General features: G+C 43.0%; 1 protein-coding gene across 1 annotated transcript in view; it reads left to right on the top strand.

The window, feature by feature from the left end:
• Positions 1-4536: 4536 nt before the first annotated feature.
• The window catches only part of EZR (ezrin), a 36179-nt gene continuing 17113 nt past the window's right edge, over positions 4537-23602 (top strand). The window contains exons 1-2 of the mRNA XM_080390045.1: positions 4537-5023; positions 22855-22938. Coding sequence (XP_080246171.1) covers positions 5012-5023; positions 22855-22938 — 96 coding nt within the window. The 5' untranslated portion in view covers positions 4537-5011. The remainder of the gene's footprint in view (positions 5024-22854; positions 22939-23602) is intronic.

Here is a 23602-nt window from a genome sequence, read left to right as displayed (position 1 = left end):
ATCTTCCTTTAAGCTTTTCTCTCCTTTTATGATGGGTAAGAACAAACCAGATAAAATCCTGAAGTCTTGTCTGCTTCTTTTTCCTTCTAACCACATCTAAAATAATCCTTCATGAGCTTCATTATATATATATTTCTTCATAACCTAGCATGTCCTCATAGGGCTGCATGATGATCAATCAGAGGGCAAGGTAATCCCAAGGACAACTTGGGGGTGCAGCTGGAAAATAAAATGAATGCAAAGATAAGGTTCTTCCAGCATGTAACCATTGGATCATTTAATGAGGTTTATTTCCAGGCCTGAACTCACCTAACCATTTGTTAGTACAAAAAAACCTTGTGGGAACCCACGTTTAGTGGAAAAAAAACATTAACTGAACTTGGCAGAAGCTTCACATTTAGCAACAAGTGAAAATGAAGTGCAAGCTTTGTGCTCTTTTACCTCTTATATCCCCTTTAAAAGAAACCCAGAGAATGTCAACAGCACTTTGTCAATAGATGCTGGTCCACTGTGACCTGAATTCGTTGGATTTTCAATAAGCTCAGCATGGGTAGTGGGGAAGCAGTTCTCAGTGCAGACAGAACTAGAACTCTCCAGGTCCTTGTCCACTCTTCTTGAAGGCTGACATTTCAGGAATTATAATGCTAAAATCTCAGAAACTGCAATGGGGAATAAGCCTCCTATTCAGTCATGCACAATGGAAAGAAGCTATTGTCAATAATACCATATGGTTCTTTTTTCTCCTGCATCTCTTCCAACTGACAGAGAAAATCACCCTCTTGACTGTCCTAGATGACAGCAAATCTCGTTAAATTTATACAACATGGCTCAGAACATGGCGTCCTTTAACTGCTGTACTGAATGTCCTTTATTTTAACTGCTATAATAAATGCAGTCTGTGAGTTGTGAAGAGGACAGAGTTAGCTACTATAGATTCCCAGTTAGTAAAAAAGTCCTGGAGTAAAACTGCAAACAAACCAGCAGAGACGCTGCAAAACTCTTCCAGCTATGCCTTGCCAAACCTGGATAAAGATTTCTATATGGAGAAACAGGGAGTTCAGGTCTGCTTTTGTTGAGAGTATTGATTTTGCATGAGCAACCAAGAATGTTTTTTTTAGGGTGCAAGATTCCATGTTTTTCCCAGTTCCAGAATGATCCGGCTTAGGAAGTTTTATGTTGACTAAAAATTGGCAGGCACCGAGACTGTTAAGGAAAGGCCACTTTATAGCAACAGGAGTTGCTTTAGCAAATTCTGGCAAATACTTGGATTTCATAAATGTTTTACATCAAGTTGGAGTGTTATTACAGGTTAAAGCACAACAGGAAAATTAAATGAATCTTCTCTTTAAGGGAAGGCTTGATGAGGATGACCGTTTGGTTAGGGGTCAGTAAGGTACAGAAACTGTTACAGAGAAGGAAACAGAAACTGGGTTCTGCTACTGACCTGCTGAGCAATCAAGATCCTTTCATCACCTCCTCTGCCTTAGTAATTCCTGTAAAATGTTAGTAACGCTATCCTCTTAATAAAGCAGGTTAAGAATAAGTGCTGGATCAGAGCAGATCTTAATCCTGTAACATAAAGGCTTCATTTTGATTTGAGTGTTATGCTTAATTGTGAGGTCTGACTGAAGGTGCTCTGATTAGGGTAGATATAAAATCTCTCTTTCTTAGCTAATGCTGAAATCTAGAAGTAACCAAGTTCCATAGATTTTTCATGTTCCCCAACTTCTACATTTGTATATTTTTTTCCCCAGATTTCTATTTCTGCCCCAGCCTGTCCTGATGGGGGTTGATTGCTCTGCACCCATTTCATGTCTGCTCAAATATTCCCTCACCCAGACTCCAGAGGGGATTCAGTCTGTAAGCATTCTTAGATGATGCTTTTCAGTATTGTACATGGTGCCCATGCTCCCAACCTGTCAGGACACTCTCAGGAAAACCAGAGAACTGAGGGCTTCCACCCCACCTCTGGAGGAGAGGAGAGCTAGGTTGGTTTGCATCTGTAAAGGATCAGTAGGCTTCTGTATAAAGGGAAGAAGGCGCTGGCATTATATACCTTGCCATCCTTTGGGGGAGAGGAAAAAAAATATCAAGGAAGGAGCTCAGGGACCCAGCTATAGAAGAAAGTTTCATATTGTCACAAGGATACCTTGCTACCCCACCTAAAAAAGCGTTTAATAAGGCACCGTGCTCTGCAGGCAAGAGGGTTTGAAAACACACATAGCAGAAGGTGGAAGCCCAAGGAGGTGAAGGATCTCTAACGTATACTCCAAGTTGGCAGTTGTTCTGGTTCCTTCCACAGAAGACAATTCTTCCTGTCTAAGCTCGATATGTTCATGGTGGTTGGTTTTGGGTGGAGTGGTGTTGAGTCAGCTGGTAGTTATGGATACCATTGAGGTATCTACCTTTCCCCATGTATTGCAAGCGATTATGGGAGAATAGCACAAGGTTATGTGCTGTGGCAAACAGGAACCTAAAGATTGTATGTTGCCACACTTAATTAGTTACCTAAATTCCTTTTGCCTCTAGGTCTGTGTGGTTAGGAAGCAATGGTAAGCGTAAAAAATAATCAGGGGGTTAAGCTTGGATATGTAACTAACAAATGGAAACAAATACTTACCTGACTGATTCAAGATTCATAAACTTTGAAGAGATTATGATCTATTAAATGAGGCATCACTCTGACATGGAATAGATCCAGCATGGAGCCCCAGGATGATGGTCTCTGCACCCATGTTGAGCTACAGACAGGAAAGGATTTTGGGAATGGAAATCTAGGATAGAAATGGGCTTCCCATTAGATCAGTGCAATACTCTGTTTCTAGGGTATGCAGACACACAGAAGTTGTTTTGGCTTTTCTTTTTCCTGTCACAGCCAAAACTCTGGATTTTAAGACTAAGGACTGAAAATACCTCATCTCTATCCTTTTCCACCCCCCAAAAAAACCCACAGATGCCACTTAAGGTTCTGAATGAGAGCTGCAAAAGCTGGGTTCTTAAAGCACTCCTTACTTGGAACAGTTGCTCCTTATGCTTGGCAGCCTACACAAAACACTGTGATAATCTGGTCTGGTCCATGTCCAGTATTATCCTACTGAATAAGGCATGAATCCCAGCATAAACTTATTGCTTAATAGAAGAACACAGAAAGTCGCTTCACAAATCATATTTTGTTAAATTGACCTGATCCAAGTAAATCACAGTGGAATTATTTCATCAGAAAACTGAAGCCATAACTGTTTCCCACAGATGTTTGATCCCATGGCCCTTTTCTTGGAAGCTGTTCAGCTCAGACTTTCTTCTCACCTGCTGTTGCAAACTGCCGCCCCCATGGCTCCGTTTTGATAGTAAAGTTTCCTTTAATCCCTGAGGATCATGCAACAGGAACGGAATATAACTGTGAATTCTCTCAGCCTCTGATTTGGCTTCCCTCCCCTTTCTGTCACAGACGTGACACTGTAATGATTCTTTTATTTCCTGTGGTACTACCAGTTGCTGCCTAGTGGACTCTGTGAAGGAAGACACCATTTGGATCTCCTTCGGTGCAGAGCTGTATTGTTAGGGCTGTCCTTTCTGTTACCATGCCTTGATATTTCCCAGGCTCTCTCCTGCCCTGTATTTTTTCCATTTAGTGGGTCATTACTCGCCTTGTTCCGTGCCTCCCTGTTCCCACCCTATGCTTTTCTGACCAAACAGCCAGACACTGCTTGAACTGGGGATGTTGCAGGCAACAGCTCAGGTACCGGCTGTGCGATTTCCTTACCTTACAAGCTCAACCTCATGCCATTGCCGGCACAATGGAAAAGCTGCGTCCCACAGGCTGCTGCCCATGCCCACGGAAATACAGTGTGCTCTTGTGCCCAGCCAAGAGCAGGGATGCTGTGGGAGACCTGCAGAACTGGCAGACACGATCTGCAGGGGTGCGTTCCTGGGTGAGGAGGGAGAAGGAACAAGGGGCAGAGACACAGAATTTGTAGTCTTTGCCTATAAATTATTAGGCTACTTGCATGATCTTTTGTGGTCTTGATGAAAGATCAGGGCCAACTGAAGTATACTCTTTGCTTTCTAGTTTCTAAGCTGAGATTTTCAAACTTTTCCCTCTTGCTGCCGTTGTTGAAAACGTGTTTTACTACGCAAAGCAATCCTGTGTTTTGTTATAGTAATCGTATCTCCCGACTTGGCACTTCAAGAGACACAGCGACTGTTACAGACTAGCGACGAAACACACGAAGTGCCAGCGCCCGTCCTTACGGGGAGCAGTACGGCATTCCCGGTTCCCCGGGCTGGAGGCAGGGGCAGCGGGGCGCTGGGGGAGCCCCGCACAGCAGCCCGCCCGCCGACCCCTCTCCGTCCCCTGGTCAGGACCCCTTCCCCGAGCCATCCCCCGGCCCCGCCGCGCCGGCTGGCGGCACGGGCAGGTGCGGGCGCGGCGGCGGGGCTCGCCCCGGCAGCCATGTTGCGATGGGCAGGGCGGCGGGGCTTGGCGCCGGGGGTGAGGGGTCTCGGGTGGGGGGCACGGAACGGGCGGCGCAAGGAGTGCCCGCCGCGGCCCTGCCCCTGCCCGGCGGGTCACCGGCGCGGCGCCGCCCCCGCCCAGCAGCACCTGTTGCCCGACGGTTGGCGGGCGGCCCCGCGGGTCTCTCACCCCGCGGGGGCTGGCTGGCGGCTCCGGACCCGGGTCCCTCCTGCGCGCCGTGGGCGTCGAAGCGAGGCCGGCAGGGGTGCCCGGCGACCGGGGGAGGCCGGTGCCGCGCTCGGAAAGCGCCGGGGGGAGCGGCGGGTAATGGCCGGCGGCGGTGAGTCACCGCGGCGGCCCCACCTGCGTACTTAACCGCCGCCGGGCGGCCGGCGCCGCACTCGTGGGCTGTGCTGCTGCCGTGGCCGGGAGCGGCTCCTTCCTCCTACTCCTCCTCCTCCTCCTCCTCCTCCTCACAGGGCGCTCGGCTGAGGCGAGGCAGCCGCTGCGTGAGCGTTTGTCTTGGGAGCAGGAGAAGCACCGGGACCCCTCAAAATGCCGAAGCCGGTAAGCGGGGCACGGGGCGGGGGAAGCGCCCTACGGGGCCGTGCCGGGGCCCGCCGGGCGCTGGCCGTTCGGGGCTGCCCGAGCCCGGGCGCCTGACGGGGCGGTCAGCTCCCGGTGCCGCGGCGGCGGCTTCTGCGGGGTCCCGCTGCCCCGCGCTGGAAGGGCTGGGCCCGGGTCCCCGCCGCGCCCCTGGCCCGAGCTCCCCGCACCGGGACGGGGCTCTCCGGACCGAGCACCCGCGGAACTTCTCCGCGGTGCGCGGCAGGAGCCGCGGGCTCCCCCCGGTTCGCACGGGCGCTCCAGAGCCGAGCAAGCGGCCGCTGGAAGCGGGAGGGCTCACCGGGGCGGCTCGCTTCGGCCGTGCGTGCGCCCGGCGGAGCGGGGCCGCCGGCGTCACGGAGGCCCCTCGGTGGGCTGGGGGTGCGGGGCCTCGCCTTCCCGCCGCCCCCCCGCTGCGGCGGCAGGGGAGGGAGCTCCGGGAGGGTGCCGGAGGGATCTAAGGGTGGATCGCTCCGTCTTCTGCAGCACTGCCGCGCTAGAAACATACGGACGACCCCAGCAACTCTGAAAGAGCTTTTACCACACTCCCGCTAACGAGAGAGAGCAAAACTGCGCAGACCTCCATTCAGTATTTGCATGGCCTGTGCGTTTTTCTACAGGAAACGTGCATGTGCCTGTAAACGTTGGAGAAACTTTTTTTCCCCTTGCTTTGCTAAAAAGCTAATGCCAGGGACTCTTAACGCACTTCTCCACGCTGCTCTTTACTAGTCACTATCAAAAACCTGCTTCTTCTTTTTGTCTCTTTTTTTTTTTTTTTTTTTTTTTTTAAATTGGACAAACTTGACTATCTTTTTTCATCCCTGTCACTTTCTTGATGCAACAACGCCCCCCCCCCTCCCCCCTCGAATCTCATAGTGCATATTTTGCTTGTTTTAAAGTCTGCTGGTTAGAAACTATTAATTCCCTTGGGGAACCAACTGCCTGATGCGAAGCTTTGAGCAGTCGTTGGACCAGGCACACTTTTGAGCCCTGATGAGCACAATCAGAACGGATTGTTGTTGCTGTCTATTTTCAATAGAGGCAGTATTTCTTAAAATACAGCACAGTGAAGGACTTAAGCGAGTATTAGCTGCACTCTGTGAAATGAGAGTTAACAGGCTTATCTTTATGGTAATAAGCAATTGATGTTTTACCACCATAACATTAAAGTTAGGTTTAATGTACTACCCCCCCCCCAAAAAAAAAAAAAAAAAAAAAGTGGTTAGGTTAATTTAGATTGCAGTTTCTGTAAACCAACTAAAAAAAAAAAAAGGTACCAAGTCGTTTTCAGTTTCTTCAGTAGGAGGTGACATATTACTGCATATAAAAATGTATACTGGAAGGACCCTTCTGCAACTGGGGGAACAAATATATAATTTATAATGCATGGATATAAAAGGTTGTGTGTGAATAATCTCTCTCAGCCTTATTAGCCATTTGCTAATTACAGAGTGCTTTCTTGAAATATCTTGGTCAGAATAATCTGAAATCCTGATTTAGGACTAAGTCGTACTGGAAGCCATGGATAGGTGTTGAAAGACTCTTTAATCTCTTAAAAAAAAAAAAAACAACAAAAAAAAACCACCCCAAAACAAAACCCACCAAATAACATCACAACAACAAAAAACCTCACCAAAAATCAAACAGCTGTATTCATCCTTTTACCTGGCATGGCTATGTTCATATTCTGTCATAGATGGTGACTTTTGTTTGTTTCTTTGCTTACTAGCCACTGAATAACAGAAGTGGATGGTGTAAACTGCTGCCTTCTGGGGAAGGACAGCTATACTTTAATGATTTCTGAGATGTGACCTACTAGCTGGGATTTATGGACGCGGCTTCATGCCAGTAGCTTGTACAATATAAGTGCCTTTTTTAATCTGCTGCTCAGTAGGGCTAACTGCCACCTTACTGTAAAACAAAAAGGAATTTTGCAGAGGTTATTTTAATAAAACACACTGTTTGGTCTGACTGCTTCAGACTGAGACTGGATTTGGATCCTTCCCAACCCAGCTCATTTGGTCTTAATACAGCTAAATAGGATTCCTGTGCGTTTGCAGGGGGCTGGGGGAGAGAATGTAAAGCCGTCACTCCAGAGGCAGAACTGTGTTCAGGATGAATGTGACAACAGCCTTTGGCATGCGTGAGGAATGATAGCATGAACTCTTGGGATGCACAGGGAAGCAGTTTGTTTCTGAGAGGTGTTTGACATGGGTACTAAATATTTATTACCTACGCTTATTTGCATGTGTCTTGTCTGCATGGCAGAAGTAAATATGATGTTGCTTGGCAGACTTCATGCTGCTGTGGGAGTTTGAAACACTGGTCATCAGTTGTTTATAAGTAAAGATTAAGATGCCAAAGCGAAACTTTGGCAATGCTAACCCACACCCCCTAAAACCAGTAAGTTAAACATTTTATATGAAACTGTTGGTTTTAAAAAATTAAGCATGTATGCACAAAGCTTACAGATCATGTAGTTTATTCTTTCACAGTAAAAAAATAGTAAATCCATTAACACTAGAACATATTTTAATGGAGTACCAAAGTGCTAGAAAGCGAACTATATTCCAGATTTTGTGGTAATGTTTAATCACAATTAGTGGGATCTGATGCATGTTTATAGCACTCAAATTTTAGTAACAGTCAAAAAAAAAATCTGAAATAAATGTATTTGTTAGTATAGGGAAGTGTTGATTTATAATTCAAATACAGTCAGTCTGCTATGTTTGACAGTTACAAAGTAATGAGGTCTCTCTAAGGTAAGCTATAAATATATAACTTGTAGCAGTTCATAAGGGCTCATGGCTGGGAGTTCATCAACAGTTCAGATACATAATTTCCATCTAGTCTGTACAGAGGTTCATTAGGCTTCACAGGTGGTGAATTATTATGTAAGGAAATGCAAGGGATGTCATCTTGTCCAAATCTTGCTATGCTATCTGGAAACAAGTGAAATGCTAAATAAACTTATTTGCTCAGCTTTACATCTTTTCATTGCTGAAGTGCCTGCATGCACTCCGTGTTTTTCTTAGGTGTGTGTTACCAGTTTATTTCTGTTTGACTCACTGAATGGATGGTGTTTCAGCTGAATTACATCCTTTTGCAAAATAAACCAGTCTAATAAATTGTGGCAAGAACAGTATGGCTGTGGGCTAATGAACAGTACTTACTGAAGAAGGGAATATGATCTCTGGTCTGCAGACCTGTTAATTTGATCTGACCTACCAGCAGTTACTTTATCGAAGGTAGATTATTTATTTTTTTTTAATTTCCTCTTGGGAGGAAAAAAAAATTAAAGCTTCACAAGAAATGAAGTCAGCTTTGCAGTAGAGCATTTGATGTAGTGTCACACAAGAATCTGTAATACTTGTGTGCATGCGTATAAAATGTGTAAGGAGAGCACAGCAGTAAATGCAGTCTAACAGCTTCTGGTGCTGAAGAGAAAATAAAGTGAATGACATCCAGAGGCACCATTTTTTAATGCCTTTATTAATGGCCTGTGATCAGAAAGCTGAGCATACGAATGAAATCTGCTAATGCCGTGCTGTTGAGGGGGAGGTATTATTGATGCAGAGGACCACCATATACAGGGGGTTGAAGAGCTGGGGCAAGAAGGTCCCATTGCAATAGTTAAACTTGGAGGTGTGGAGGAAGAAGGTGCCTCACTATATAGGATGGGAGGATATGGGTTCATCGGTGGTAGTATGACTGTCTTGTGCATGTCATCTGCAATGCATAGGGTTTCTCTAACAGAAAGCATTAATAGAAGGTGCTAGCGAGCTCTTTCCTTGAATATAAGTTGCACTTACCTGTGTCCAGAAGAGACAAATTCAAAGCTGAATGTAGAGAAGGGTTTGGGGATGACTAGAGGCAGAAAGCCACTTCACAATAAGAGAGTGCTTGGCTGGTTTAGCATGGCAGAATTAAAGAAGTTACCTCTTCCTTCACCTGTATAAAATGTAAAGATTCAAATGCCAAAGAAGAGGAAGAATTGCTCTAAGCAGAACTCGTGGCTCAAGAGACTTTAAAACATTAGAGCAGTCAAGTGTGTGTGGTGTGGTTTAGGATATTTTTTTGTTTGTTTTTTTGGATTTGGTGGTGTTGGTGTTGTGGGTGGGTAGGAGTGGGTTTTTTTTACTCCTTGTTGCTCTTATTAGGAGACTGTTCCAGGACCTAACATCCCTTAACATAAAGCTTGACAAGGAGACTACTAAATGCTGCTGCCTGTAGGAGTGGGGAACGGGAACTGATGACTCAAAAGCTTTTTCCCACCCGTTTTGTTGTTAATAATGTGCTAGTGTGTGCTAAGCATTAGGTGGTTAGACAAGTCCTCCATACCTGTTTGATGCTGAATATACATGAATTCTGAAAAAAAGACCTTGAAGACAGCATGCAAGTCTTATTCCAAACCTTCAGCTGTCTGTGAACAGGTTATGGCATCAAAGTTCAACAGGTTTATGACAAGCTAGGCCAAAGAGATGCAAATGTAGTGACAGGAATTTATGCTAAATACAAATAATAATTGTTCTCAGATCTTCCTAATTTATTCTTGATTATGTATCTTTTAACTACACATAGCAGTTTTGTCTGAGTTCTTCACAGCAGATTGCTAGAACTGGACGGAAATAAAAATATATTTTCATATCCTTAAGTGCTTATAATTAATTAAAATACTCTTAGCTTATGGATAGTTATAGATTTAGCCAGGAATAAAATCTTACCCTCTCCTTGTAAGCACCAATTGCAGTACATCGCATGATTTGGTGTATAGCATACTTGATACCAGGAGGTGTATCTGTGGTGCAAAATGTAAATGTAAGGAAGCTTCCCTATGCCAAATGTGAGAACTCCCACTCATAGCTGCAAAAGGAAGGTGGAGGGTCCTATTAACAGTAAATTTAAGGAGTAGTTTGCAACTAAAGTTGTAAGAGAATGAGCTCACAGTTGTGCCAAAACCCTTATTTACTGCATGAGCTGAGTAAGCATTTCTGAGGGCAGTTTGTTCTGGGATGTTAGCTGTTCCAGAGAAATCAAGGGTGTTAACTGTTATGTTAGTCACTGCTTAAAGAATTTCTTAGCCTTCTTAAAGGGCAGAGGGGGGGAGATAAGCCTTCCTGTTCTTCCTCCCTCCGCCCACATGAACGTCTTCCTCAGTCCATGAAAAAAAGCTGTGGTATGTCAGGACTTTTTGAGAATAAGTCGTCTTGATGACCACTGAAGATTCCCGAATCGCTGTTGTTCTTGTTTGGCACTCTGTCCAAAGAGCTTTATGCATGCTGCAAATCCCATAATCACTCAATTGACCTTGAAGGAAGGCAGTGCTGCCTAAGATCAGTGAACCACACTGCACACTGTTAAGTAATGTATTTTAGCTGTGTTGTGTGCTTGCTTTGAAGCCTGGTTTCAGCATTAGATAAAAATTTAGCCTGTGAGCTGAGCAGTGCAGCTTTTTGCAGAAGCAACTGAAGTGTCTGGCTTTTACTGAGCCATGTATGGGATCCTTTCCCCTAGGAAAGGGAGAAAATTTTTGCTATGTGAGGCTGGAAACAAGGCGTAGCTCAAGTACAGCAGCTAACCATGTTGCTTCCATATTGCTCATCTGTTCAGATCCAGATTTTGTTTCTCCTAATTCCTACTTCATAGTGGGGAAAAATCACCTGCCTTCTCTGCATCCGCTCTCATCTTTGAGAGTGCATGAGTAGCAGCCATGTGCTCAGCTGGGACTGATGAGCACCTGATACTATCAGCTCTCAATTAAAGTAAAAATCCCAAGTCTAAGAATTAACATGCAGGATTCATCTTCTAATTGACTAAGCTAGAGAAAGTGTTGCCTGATGACCAAAGACTTGTATTTGGCTACTTACTGTGTAGGCTCAATGGAAGAGGTGCTGACACCCCTACAGTAAGTCTGTAGCCGCCTGCTAGCTTTGGGAAGGGAGTGTGGAATTGCCCTTTTTGAGAGAGGGTTATTGTGCTCTTGCTTCTCCCTCCCAGTTTCATGAACAGCTCTAGCTGTTTTGTAAAATGCAGAGGCATCACTATCACCATCTCTTCCTGTCTTGATTTTACATGAAATTATCTGTATTTGCTGTGATTATTACAGCCTCTGTGTGTGTAATGTGTGTGAGAGGCTTCTCTGGGGATGAGTCAATAGGCATCCAGTTGATGAATCCTGAACACACTTATGAAATGGGTGTAGAGATGCTCAGTTCTGCCAAGAGACCACCATTCTGCAGATGCGTAGAGCAGATCTGAGCTGCCTGCTGCCTGAAGAAGTAGAGATTAAAGAATCTCACATTTATACTGGGGTGCCTGAATTTAACCAGTGTAGCCCAGTAGAGGACTTAAGCCCAGATCTTACCATACAGACTTTTCAGAGCTCTTTGTGGGAGCTAAAGTTACTCTTAACATCTTGCCAAGTACACTTTAATTAAGCAAGCTAAGCTTTCACAACCTTTTGTCTTTGTAGATATAAGTGATCATAGAAAGTTCCTGGTGTACAAGGTATGTGGTGTGAATTAGAGGGTGGCTTTGCGTAATTGATATTTAGTGATCTGGCTGTAGGAGAGAATAGCTTTTGCCTTTAAAAACTGATGCAGCTGTGCAAGGAAACTTTTGAAAGTTACTTTTTCTGCCCGCACTATTCTCTGGGTACACTTTGGGAATCACTGGTGCATATTTGTTTGCCATCACACTTCTGTAGTGAAGGGCCTATGAAGAGTTTCATCTCAGAAGCCCTCAAGCTGTTTGAGGGGTCAGGAAGTGGTATTTTGCTGATCCTTCCAATCACTTTCTCTGTGTGATCTATAGCTTCTCAAGAGCAATCTCTTTGTGCTTAGGTGACATTCCAGGACTTGCAATGACCTACCTTTATCAGGGAGCAAATAGTACCTGTTTTGTACTGTTTGAAGTACCTTGTTGGGAAGTGTAAGCATTGTAATGTATAGGATATAAATCAGGTTATCAAGCTATCAGAGGTGATCACATCACATAATCCCACTCATAAATTTCGCAAATACCATGTGGTATGTTCCACCAAAGTCCATGAGGTAAAATGAAAGAGGCTGATTATGGAACAGGTAAAACAGAAGGGTAGGGTATCGAATCAATAAATCCCTCTTTGACAAATGGATTCTTATCTAGAATGCAGAATGAATGTACATTGTTACCAGGTCTTGTGTGACTTGCTAAACTGCTATTTCTTGTTAAGTAAATGGGGTTCATGTCCCTTCTGCACTTAGACTTCTGTAAGAGCATGGCTGGCCTTGTAGGTGAGGCAGAAAGCCCCTGTAGCCTGATAGTATACCCCTGATGTTGGCCAAAAGCTGATGCCTGAGGAAGAGTATTTCAAAGATACGCATCATTGCTTTCCTCTGAGCTGCTGCAGAGGTTTTGGAGGCTGGAAGTTCCTATATAATGAGTTACTAAATGGATTTCTGTGAACTTGTCCAGTTTCCCCTTGAAGCCATGTGAACTTCAGCATCCACAGTATGCTTTAACAAAGGCTGTCCTAGATAACCTTCACACTGTTTGGAAAGTTATCTAAAAAACTCCTTGCTACAACACTATTTAAAAAGCCTTTTTCTTGTTCAGAGTGGTGATGCCCTGTAGTTATACTATTGATAGAGCAATGAACATGTGGTCTTTGTCCGCCCTGTTCATGTAACTCATTAATTGATGTGCTCTTACATCCTAGCCTCAGTTAATTTTCTTGCAAACTGAGAAGTCCTAACTAGCTTAGTTGATCCTTGCATGGAAATTATTCCATGCCTTTGAACATCCTTGAGCTTTTTCCAGTTCGCATCTGATGAAAATACTGCTTTGTGTCCTATAACATCTCCATCTAGGAAGAGCATGGTTGTTGAGAACATTTCTCCAACAGTTGGTTCTTGGTCCCCTTAAACTCTCAGGGCATAATCCTGTGAGATTAAATAATAATTTAGGTCTCTGAGAGAAGCCTTTTCAAAGCTACTAATCTGGCTTGCCTGCCAATTGACTACCTGGAGTTCCAGCTAGACATCTCATTTTCTTTGAGCTATTGGCCTAAAACACCAGTCACAGAAACTGTAGAATCTTGGCTGTACAAACTGAAACACAAACTCTGCTGTCACTTTAAGTGACAGAAGCCTACTGTTTCTCTAGCAAGTAATTGGGAAACAAGTATCTGAGGAGGCTTTTTGGCTTGGAAAGAACCCCAATTCAAGAGTAGTTCTACATAGTGGAAATAATAATGTCCTGTTTAAAGTATCTTTCCCCAGCATTGATTCTCCAGTGTGGAAGAAACACAATCTACTCCCTACAGAAACAAGCAGCCCAAAAAAGGCTGCTTTCCTCTAAACAATTTGTTTACAGTCACAGGCTCTCCCTGCATTCACACAGCCCACTCTGCTCCAATATAATGTGCTGGTTGTCCACCCCTGAAGAACAACCATCGTACCTTGTGCTAGTACTGTTCGTGCAGGGACTACTGAAGGTGTTGAGAGCTGTACACTGACAGGCTGTGTGGCTGCTGGGTCTCCAGGTGAGTATCTGTCAGACTTCTGACTCTTCGGAATGGCTCTGGGTTTTCCATGCATGTTGTTACAACCTATGCCTCTGCATAAGTTCTGGAATAAAAGGCACCAGTATTGGTGTAGAATCTGCCTTGGATTCAGGGGAAGCTCTGAGGCTATTACAGCTTTTATTTAGATTATTCATGCCTTCAGACCTCTTCACTGTTTGTTGTGACTTGGTAGTGTGGAGTTTGACTTCTGCGTAAATTGTTGTGTGCCTGTCACTTCCAAATGAAAAAGCCAAGCAGAGGTATGAAATTGTGCTTGTGTTCTGGATCAAGACTATGACGTACTCCACATTTTTTTAATTTTATTTTCCCTTACAAGAATCACAGAAGGATCATATTACTTTATGTAGCTGACTCACATAAATATTGGAGATGTTACATTGTTTACAAGATTCTTAACTCCTAATAAAACTTGACATCTTAAACCTCTGTATTATCTACACTTGTCCCCATGTTGATGTTTTTGATGGAAGACCACGAAAGATGATCTGATTCACTTGGACTCTGAGTGACTTAGTGAGATAAAGCTTATTTAAGGATTGGTTGTGGGGCTTTTGTTTAAACTTCATGTGTAAAGCCTTAGTCTTGCAACTTCATTACGTTTAATTAGATGCAACAGCAGTCATGATAAAACAGTCTGTGCATGAAAGAGTTTGTTCCAGTGGCCTGTAGATTCCCTTTGTATTTATCCTTTAGGTACAAAGGACCTCTTGTTGCTGCTGCCGTCAGTGTTCCTAAATCCATCCTAACATCCATTGAGGGCAAATGGCTTGTCCAAGCAGCAGTGCCGCGCTGAGCCTGCTGTCACTGGTGTGTGCTCCTTCTGTAAAGAATAGGCTCTAGCTTGTACACAGACATTCCAACAATGCTAACAGAGTATTATACAGCATCAGAAAGTCTTAAAAGTTAATATATTTCAACAGAACACCATAAACCCTCCTTCTGCTTCTTAATGTTGTCTGTGTTCAGAGTAAGCCATTCTTGCATCCCTCACAGAAAGTGAGAGCAAATGTTTTGCATGAAGAACATATGGGCTTCCTAAATGCACAAGCGCTTTGTTTAAGGGCAATATCCTGGGGCCTTTCAGGCTCAAACTGCATTGCTTTATGTCTTGCCAGAACATTTAAAAAAAAAATTAAAATTTTAATAAGGCATCTGTGTCTCAATTTTTTTTACTTCTTCCTAACTCAAGACAGAATGATGTAGGTTGCTTGTTAAGGAAGAGTTGGGGGAAACCTTGGTGGGTGAAGAAAGATTTTTCTCTGGGAAGAGTACTTGCTTGGTTTTACTGTTTCACTGAGCAAATAATGTTAACTGTATGGAGCTGACTAGAGGTGGTGGAAGGTGCTGGAAGTCTGGCTGAGACCTAGGCATTTGGGAACCGGGGCCATCGGAGATGGTGTCATGTGAGCTTGCCGCACCTGCATGGAATCTTCATGATCTTTTGGCATGCAGGGCGTTATTGCTTGACCTTGGGTAAAGAACTGGATTACAGCCATGGCTGCTTCTCAGCTTTTCATGCAGATGCCTGCTATGCAGTTATTACGTGCTGACAGAGGATATATCAGGCTTTGGTTAAGGAAACTGAGATAGGCAGGTAATTTAGTATACCATCTTCTTCTGCTCATCTAAACTAAAAAAGTTTAAACTTATGTGCTAGGATTATCTTCATGCTTAATTATAAGGAAGATTTCGTGCTATCTCATGAAGAAGAGTTAAGTGACCTGGCTGCAAAAGCAAGCTCAATAGGTTGGCTTTCTTATGATCTGTTTGTGTATGCTGGCAGGGAGGGAGGATTTTGTTCTGAAAAGTCAACCTGCTTTGCTAAAACTGGAATTTCTGGATGACTCCCCAGATATGGGTATTCAAGGTTTTCCTGACACATAAGCGCCACCCCACCCCCCCTTCATCCAAAAGAGTCTAGCTTACAAATTTCACTTAAAAATTATTCTTGGCTTCCCCTCAAAGTACTTTTTTTTTTTTTTTTTTTTTCCTCTTCAGAAGATCTTCCTCTTAAGTTGTTATAAGGCTTTTTCACCTTACACAAGAGCAGCAAATACCTGGGATCCTATTGCCTTGAGTAAACTTAGTGTAAAGTTAAGAAATTAAAGTTAAGTATAGCTGATACAGTTATTGCTCCTTAAATACATAAGAATACTACAAAAGAAATATGGTTGTACAAGCTGTTGCGTTAAAGTTGACTAGTAGTTAAGGCTAACAACCACGCTAGACAATTTTAAAGTAACTACTACCTTCTAGATTATATGCAACTGTATTTGCCCTCAGTGGTATTTCCCCATCTCCTGGGAAGGTGAGCAAGGTTTTAAGGAACAAAGACCAGCCTACTCAACTCTAATTTCACCTGTTGCAAGTACAGCAGTACTTAAGTGCTTCATGGATTCGGAGGAATTTCAGTGGAATGTGACTTAATGTTCCCATTTATTTGCAATGAGGAAGCAATGTTTAACACGAGATTTGAAATGGAATGTGTCCTTCCATTTGCAGTTTGGTCTTTTTGATTTAACATGGTATGCTGAGAAACTGGGTCGGTTAAATGGGTGCAATGAGCTTGCCTTGTCAGTCAAGTGGATGCCAGTGAGACCGTCCCCTACTCGTGTTTTGTGAACTGATGAGGCTGTTTTCTCCCTTGTCGGCAAACTGTGTGCTCTTCAGTCTGGAAGGGAATGCTCAGGACTGTTTTGCTGTGCTGCCACTGCCTTCTCTGAAATGCTAGTTGTGTTGGGCAGGACAGAAATGATTCTGGCATGGGAGCAGAATAGGAGCATGTGAAAGGCTTTCTTCAGTGTTGTGCTGTACATCTCTCACACTCTCATGAGAATCAGATTCTCCTTCCCATAGAAGAGAAATTGCAGGTTTGTCATTTGTCTTCTCGTCTTAGTTCATGGAGACCCTTTAAAGCATAAAAATGTAGCACTGGGGAGGACTTGAACTTATGTTGTCTGAAGGCTGTGTGAAAGTAGTTACATAGTGCCCTGATATCATCCACTCCAGCAATTACTTTCTTTTCCTGTTACCCAGCCTGCAAAATAAGAGGGCTTTTTGGTATTTTTCTCCTTGTGGGTTTAAAAGTTGCTGTCTTCTCTATAGATACATCATGTTTCAGACAACTGCGTTTGGAAGAGATCAGTGCCATGCTAACAAATAAACTCCAGTTTGAAACAAAAATACCCCGAAACCCCCACAACCAACCCAAAACCACCTGACCTGCAGATTAGTGCAGACTTTCCTGGAATATCTTGCTCCCTTCCAAAAGAGGCATTCAGATCTGGGTGACAGCATTCCAACCAGCAAGTCATCAGGCAAGCAGAACAGAACAGTCGCCTGTAATGCTTCTGGTGACACATACACACAAGAATGTAATTTTTCCTTCTATGCAATAGCATCATACCAGGAAATGGGGTGTTTTTCTGGGGATTGTAATAGACCACATCCTTGTCTTCAGTCATGCTGCAAACCATTGTTTGCAGGCCTGTAATTTGTTCATCCCTTCACCTGCCTCTTGTCTGTTCTGACCTCTCCAAGTTAACACCTGTAACTATTTCTCAGACCTACAGGTCAGAATGTGTTGCTACAGTAGTTCCAGCAAGATGAAGGTGCTGAGCCCAACTGGGAGGGAAGCCGTGCTTTGGCGGTCCTGCATCAGCAAATCAATTTTTTTAATATAATTTGATATCATAAAATAAATTTGCTTGATATTCATGATATTGTGTCCTGCTTTGACAGAAGCTATGGAGAATTCAGATGCACAACTTGTCATTCAGTTGTAATTTCACATGGCTCAAATTTTGTTGTATGCCTAGTCTGTCGCATGGGGCCACATAAAATATGTTACTAGATGAGGTCTGATCCATCAGACAGGTTACTCAGTGAGAGAAGAAACAGAACTGGCTCTAAGTGCTGTGTTCTTGACATGTTGATGTTTTTAGGTACTGAAGAATAATATAATAAATTGAACAAATATCTTTCCAGTTGTTTGTGCTACTTACCCTCCCAGAGTTATCCTCTCCTCTCCACGGTCTCTGAACTTAAGTTGACTTAAGTAACTTGTAGAGGACAGAGAAACGCAGACAGCAAGGTGTTAGCATGTCAGCTCTGAGCATTGGAGCCTGTAGGATTTTTTTCTCTAATCAAAGTTGAAAATTTTCCAAAAACAGTTACCAGGAGCTGGGACTACGGTTACTCCATCAGTTAGCACAATATCAATCTTTATTTTTGGGTCTAGAATAAATGAACACTAGTGCATGGAAGAAGATGGAAGAACAGAGAGCAGTTTCAGTGCCTTTCTGATGCTGCTACATGAGATTATTTTTCCTGTTACCGGATACTTAATCACTACACGTGGCTATGAAGAAGCCTGATGCCTAGGGTTGAAATGAGATTGCTTCATCTGTGCAGATGCATCGCAACTCAGGGCAAAAGTCTTTTACTACAAGTACAATGGTAGCTGTTGCTTATTTGGTGAAGGAGTAGACCTGCAGAAGTGAGGATGCAAGCTTAATACTACTGCTTGCTTAGTAGTATTCTTGTTACCACTGCTTTCTCTTATTTGTTAAGATTGCCGTATTCCTTCAGCACAAGTATGTCCACGTGCTGTACGGTCAGTTTGCCTATTTGCAAGAAACCTTAATAGGCCTGCATGCTGGTTTTCATGGTATGTGTTGTGCAGGTACAGCACTTAAATGCTGTATGTGTACTAGCTACTTGCCTGAGATTTCCAGGCATCCAGTGATGAAGAAAGAAGGCATGCCTATCTAGGTTTCTACGCTATGATACTGCTAATTGCCACCACTTGGGAAGATACTTCACTAACATTTGCACTTGTAAACCTGCTATTTAAGAGACTGGTCTTTATCCCTGCTTGGAAAGAGGAAGAAAATATTCCTGAGCATTGTCTGAGGTATTTAGAACTGCATAATTATAATGATATGCAACACATGAAATACTGGTTTGTCTTGTGTGTATGGGTAAAAGTTGGTATTTACTGTTCTTTATCTTATATATTCACTGGAAATAATTGTATGGTATTAAAATTTACTTGCACAACTTCATGGTTCTACTGAACTATATTATTATGCAGGTGGACTTAAGAGGTATTAGATTTCATGCATCAAGGTGCAAAATATCCATGATGGCTTACTGTGTGTGTTGGCTGTGGGTTTTCTCCCTGTTCTGCCTTCCTTTCCCTTTTGAGTGTAGGATATTTTGCAGTGGAGCTGCAATATCAGGGCAGGGGAGGGGAGGGGTGGGGGATGGTTAACTTCAGAGATACCATGTTACCTGCAACTGGAGACAGATTCTGGACCAATAGGCTGTATAGCTCAAGAGAGACCTTAGGAGAAACTACCTACGTATGCATAGTGTCCAACACACCTGGAAATTGGGTGTTTGAGAGGAAGGAATTGAAGAGGCAATGTCATCTTGGGTTCCTGTTTATGCCTTGGATCTTGCACGGAGGAGATGATGCCACTCAGCTGGTTGGCAGCATGTTTCCTCCATAAGAGGCAAAGTTTTCTGAATGTTTTTCAAATGGCATGTTAATTTGCCAAGTTAGATACTGTATAGTGCACAGTCTCTGAAAGGCTGCGGTGTTCCATAGATCAATCTACTGACTTAACATTAGAAGAGATGTTAAGTCTTTCATCTTACTTCCACTCTCTTGTCCCAGTTGGAAAAGTAGGTAACACGTTACAGTCTACCCTGAACGGTCTGATGTCATGGAATTAGTGTTCAGTCACTCAGTGTAGTAAGTTCTTTGGTTTCTGTAGTCTCTTACAATGCATAGAGATTTTCTTCCTTTTAATGCAAATGGCGTTGTCTTTTCAACAGCATGTTTTTTCCCTCTGGATCAAATCTGTTACCAATTTTATGCACCCTAAGACAAGAGAAGAGGAAAGTCCTTGTCTTCTGTAATGTTTTCGTACACACAAGCAAACCTTCTAAGGCCCTATTTGTCATTCATTTTGAGTATGTTAGTCTCAGACATAAAAGTGTAATCATAAAGTGTTATGGCACTGGCCTGTTGAGAAGGAAGTTACATCTTACTGTCTAGGATTTTTAGCATGCTATGTGTATTTAAAAACCCTTTTTTCATGTATAACAGCCATGTGTTCCCCTCCACCTCCATGCACCTGTGCTATGGAACAATTAAAAACTGGTTTCTTTTTGGTTATAGCTTCAGTTTTGTCTTGGGGAACTGCCAGGGTTTGATGGGGATCTTACAAATGACCTGCCTTGCCTACACAGGGTAAGCAGGACTTCACTTGTGAAAGTTGTCTTAACTGTGTCTTGCTTTTTTTGTTGCTGATACAAATTAGTCTGAGTTGTTCCCTGGTTTTCTCCCCAACAATACCTTGACTCTGTTAGCACCCTTGGGTGTTTTGACTTAATCATCTTGGTGCCATGGGGAGTTTCATGTGGTCTGAGCTGAATGCCAAACTGGTTGTGTCTCAGTCTAAAAGATGTCAAGGTTTCTTCAGACTGTCTAAACCAGGGTTTCAAGTGGGTTAAGCTCTGTTTGCCTGTTTCACTACCAGCTTCTCTGTAGGGCATCTGTTTAGAAACACTGTTAAAACCATTATATTCTTGATTTCAAGGCTAAGGTTTGGAGATGAGAAGTAAGAAGACTTAATATGGCATGAAAAAGATTCAAAGGGTTTTGCCAGGCAGTCATCAACTCATTGAAGTGACATTGCTTGAGGCCCTGTCTCTTCTTGCTGCCCTTGTCGTGCGGCTAGCAGCTTGTCTGAGGGCACACCAGGGAATTCCTCTTTATCCTGCTGGTTGTTCAGCCCTTTAAGAACACAGAAATTAACCTTTACCGTATGCCCCAAGTGTCCTTGAAAGCTTTTTGGATAACCAAGTAGTCATGTGCCTACATGCTTATGGCTTTAAATGGTTGAAGTGGAAAGCAGATTACTTCAAATTTTAGTCTTAATACTAAAACAATTCTTAAAAGATATAGCAGGTAGATGATTTTAGCACTAAATAGCTCACTATATAGCTGATCCTTTGGGAAAGGGACTGTATCCAGAAGGGTCTTTTAGGTTTGAAATAATACAGAGTATCCCCCTAAACTAGGGAGTTCACCTCTTTTTACTAGCAAATAACCACTAAGGAGGTAGAGCGAAAGACAGAGGTACTGACACCAGCTGGAATTCTCTGCTCAGCCAACATCCTGCAGGTTTTCTGGGAAGGAGTGGGAAGCACATCCACTCAAGTTCTCCAGTGTGTAAAGCGATACTTGTTTTACACCCACTGCAGCGTTTCAGCCAGAAGTACAGTAACTTGCACAATACAAAACTGTGGATTATGAGCATATGTTTTCTTGAAGGGGGTAGAAAGGGATTAGAATATGATTAAGGATTTATTGTTAAGAGAGGGATTAAGCAACAGGAGCTTTTTAAGGTCACATCTCTGAATTGCAGCCTTGCTGTTCCTGAGAATTTGGTATCTGAACTTCCTCTCCCTTCCTACGCTGGAAATGGTGTTTGGGAAACCTTTGATTCTTAAGGCACAGGAGGAAAGCCTTAAGCATACTTCCATGCTCCATTACGGATCTCAGATGCTACAGTTGGGAAAAGGAGCTCTTGGAAAACCTTTAGTGCTTGTTCTTTCTTGTTGCTTTTAGAGGATTTTTTAAAAAAAAAAAATCCTAATTTAAAGGACTGTGTTTTAAAAGTACAGCTTGTAAGTGACAGGGCATCTAAGCATCATCTTCTCTGGTTCAGTTCTGGGGTTCCATGACTTGGAAACTGCCTTCAGTTATCTTCCTATAGGAGGGTACTCTAGCATCTGGGAGAGAGCAGAAAGAAACAACTCTATAAAGGCTAAAAGGCACTTGATGCTTTCATGTCTCGCTAAAAAAGGAATGCAAACTGTTCTAATATGTTTGACTAAAACTAGCTGAGGCAACTTGTTCTATTCACAGTTTTGTGTTAACTGTAACATTGATTTACCTGACATTTCTCCTAGAGTTTAAATATACATAATTAAGTATCTGGAAACTACTGCAGTGTCAAGGCTTTGTAGTGAGTGATTCTATTCCTCTTCTGCCCCTTCCTCTCATTTCTTAAAGTGTGTGCCTCTGCACTGGGCACCAGTGCTGCAGCTGTAACAGGCTCTCCTGATCTGTTAGCTCTGGCTTTCTGTAATGTGAAAAATGTTGGGAAATTGTCGTGGAATCTTATGTGCCTGTAGCTTACCTGCTGTCTAGCTTTGTGCTTACATGTCCACCTTTTTCTCTCTTTCCTTTAAAATACCAAGCTACAAATTTGTTAGTAGAACTATACTACACAATCATCCCGGTTTTGGTTTTTTGTTTGTTTTAAATTTGTTTTTTGGTGGTTGGGGTTTTTTTTGAGACTTAGTATAATACTGCAAGCAATAGTCTCCTGTAGTTGGAACAGTTGGAGATAATCCTTCCTGATTTGCCATTTTGCTGGTCCTTATGCTATTCCCTGCAAGCTTAGTTGCTCATTTTGTCTCCTGATTAACTGCTAATAGACTTTTTCTTGTCATTAAACACTCTTGCCTTCTGTATACAATAGTAACCTCTGCCTTGCAATCTACTGCCATTGCAGCAAATCTGGTTATGTTGTTTCTTCACTAACAGCAATAGCTTAGTGAACCCTTGCCCTGTAGTATCATTCAGTAACCTTAACTGCTGTTTTTATGTGTTGAGTAGATTTTTGAGGGAAAGAATGAATGTTTATCGGGTTAATGCTTCATAAGAATAATCTGCAGCCTTTTGCCTTTAAAACCTCACATTAATTCCAGCTCTAATATAAATGGAAGTTAATTTATAAGTCTTAAATTTAAATTTAGTCATTAGGGCCTCTCGTAATCCAAGGAATGGCCTGCAGGCAAGCATGCCGCGCACTCACAGGAACCCTTATTCTAGGGGAGTTTAGGCCTGGAAATGGTCAATTCTAAAATGGTCAACTTGTAACTCGTGTATCTAGAAGCTCAGTCCAGTCCTGTGTTGAGTGGGAAAACCTGCAGGACAATCTGGATAAGACAGCAAATTCAGTGCCCCAATTAAGTTTGGTGGTGTGATAATACAAATCTAATTGGGGCTTAAGTGTGTATATTACAGAGGTTACGGTAGTGCATCAAAGCGTGAAGACTGTATTGTACACAAAGTGCTGTGTTAACACTGAGAAACAGCTTTCAATACATCTTAAACAATGCTTTTTGTTTTTCTCCTTAGATCAATGTTCGAGTTGTTACTATGGATGCAGAACTGGAGTTTGCCATCCAGCCAAACACTACAGGCAAACAGCTGTTTGATCAGGTCAGTGAAGGGTTGGTATGGGCTCTTGTTGTTCAAGCTTGGGGTACATCTCACACTATAATGTTTTCTTAAGACTAGATTCCAAACCTACCTCTCTCTTTTCTCTCCACCTTCCAATCAAAGGGCTCTAGTCTGAACTAAGATCTCTAAATTCCATCACAGTAAAAGAAAAAAGCAAAAATTCTTGCAGGTATGTTATTTTCCTGTGAAACCTGCCTTCCTAGCAATGTTGGGTGATATAAGGGATCCAAAATTTTTAGACAGCATAGGTAGCATGTAAAACTGCACTTCGTGCTTTGAAATGCAGCTTAGCTCTTATTTCTTTCTTAAATTCCAAAGTTGCAATGTTGTCCCTGTGCATAAAACCCTTCAGAATGAGGTCTTGAGGTGACTGACAAAAGTGTAGGCATAGCCGCGTGCATTCAGAAGCTGGGTTGGAGGTAGCCATTTGCCACAGGTGTTCGAATTTGCCAGACTACTGGGAAACCAGAGGAGTTTGTGATCTCCATGCAGCAGCTACAGCAGTGTACCTTGTGAGAAGCCCCTGTGCAGCAGGGTGGAGCAGAGACTTGTACAGCCTTCCTCTGGGGGTTCCCAGGGAAGTGACGGGCATGAGTAGCCAACGCTTTTGTCCCTTGCTGTTACTCTTTCTGCTACTGCATTA

The sequence above is a fragment of the Falco punctatus genome (genome assembly GCF_963210335.1).
Source record: "Falco punctatus genome assembly, chromosome: 5".
Classification (NCBI taxonomy): domain Eukaryota; kingdom Metazoa; phylum Chordata; class Aves; order Falconiformes; family Falconidae; genus Falco; species Falco punctatus.
This window is presented reverse-complemented; position numbering and strand designations above follow the sequence as displayed.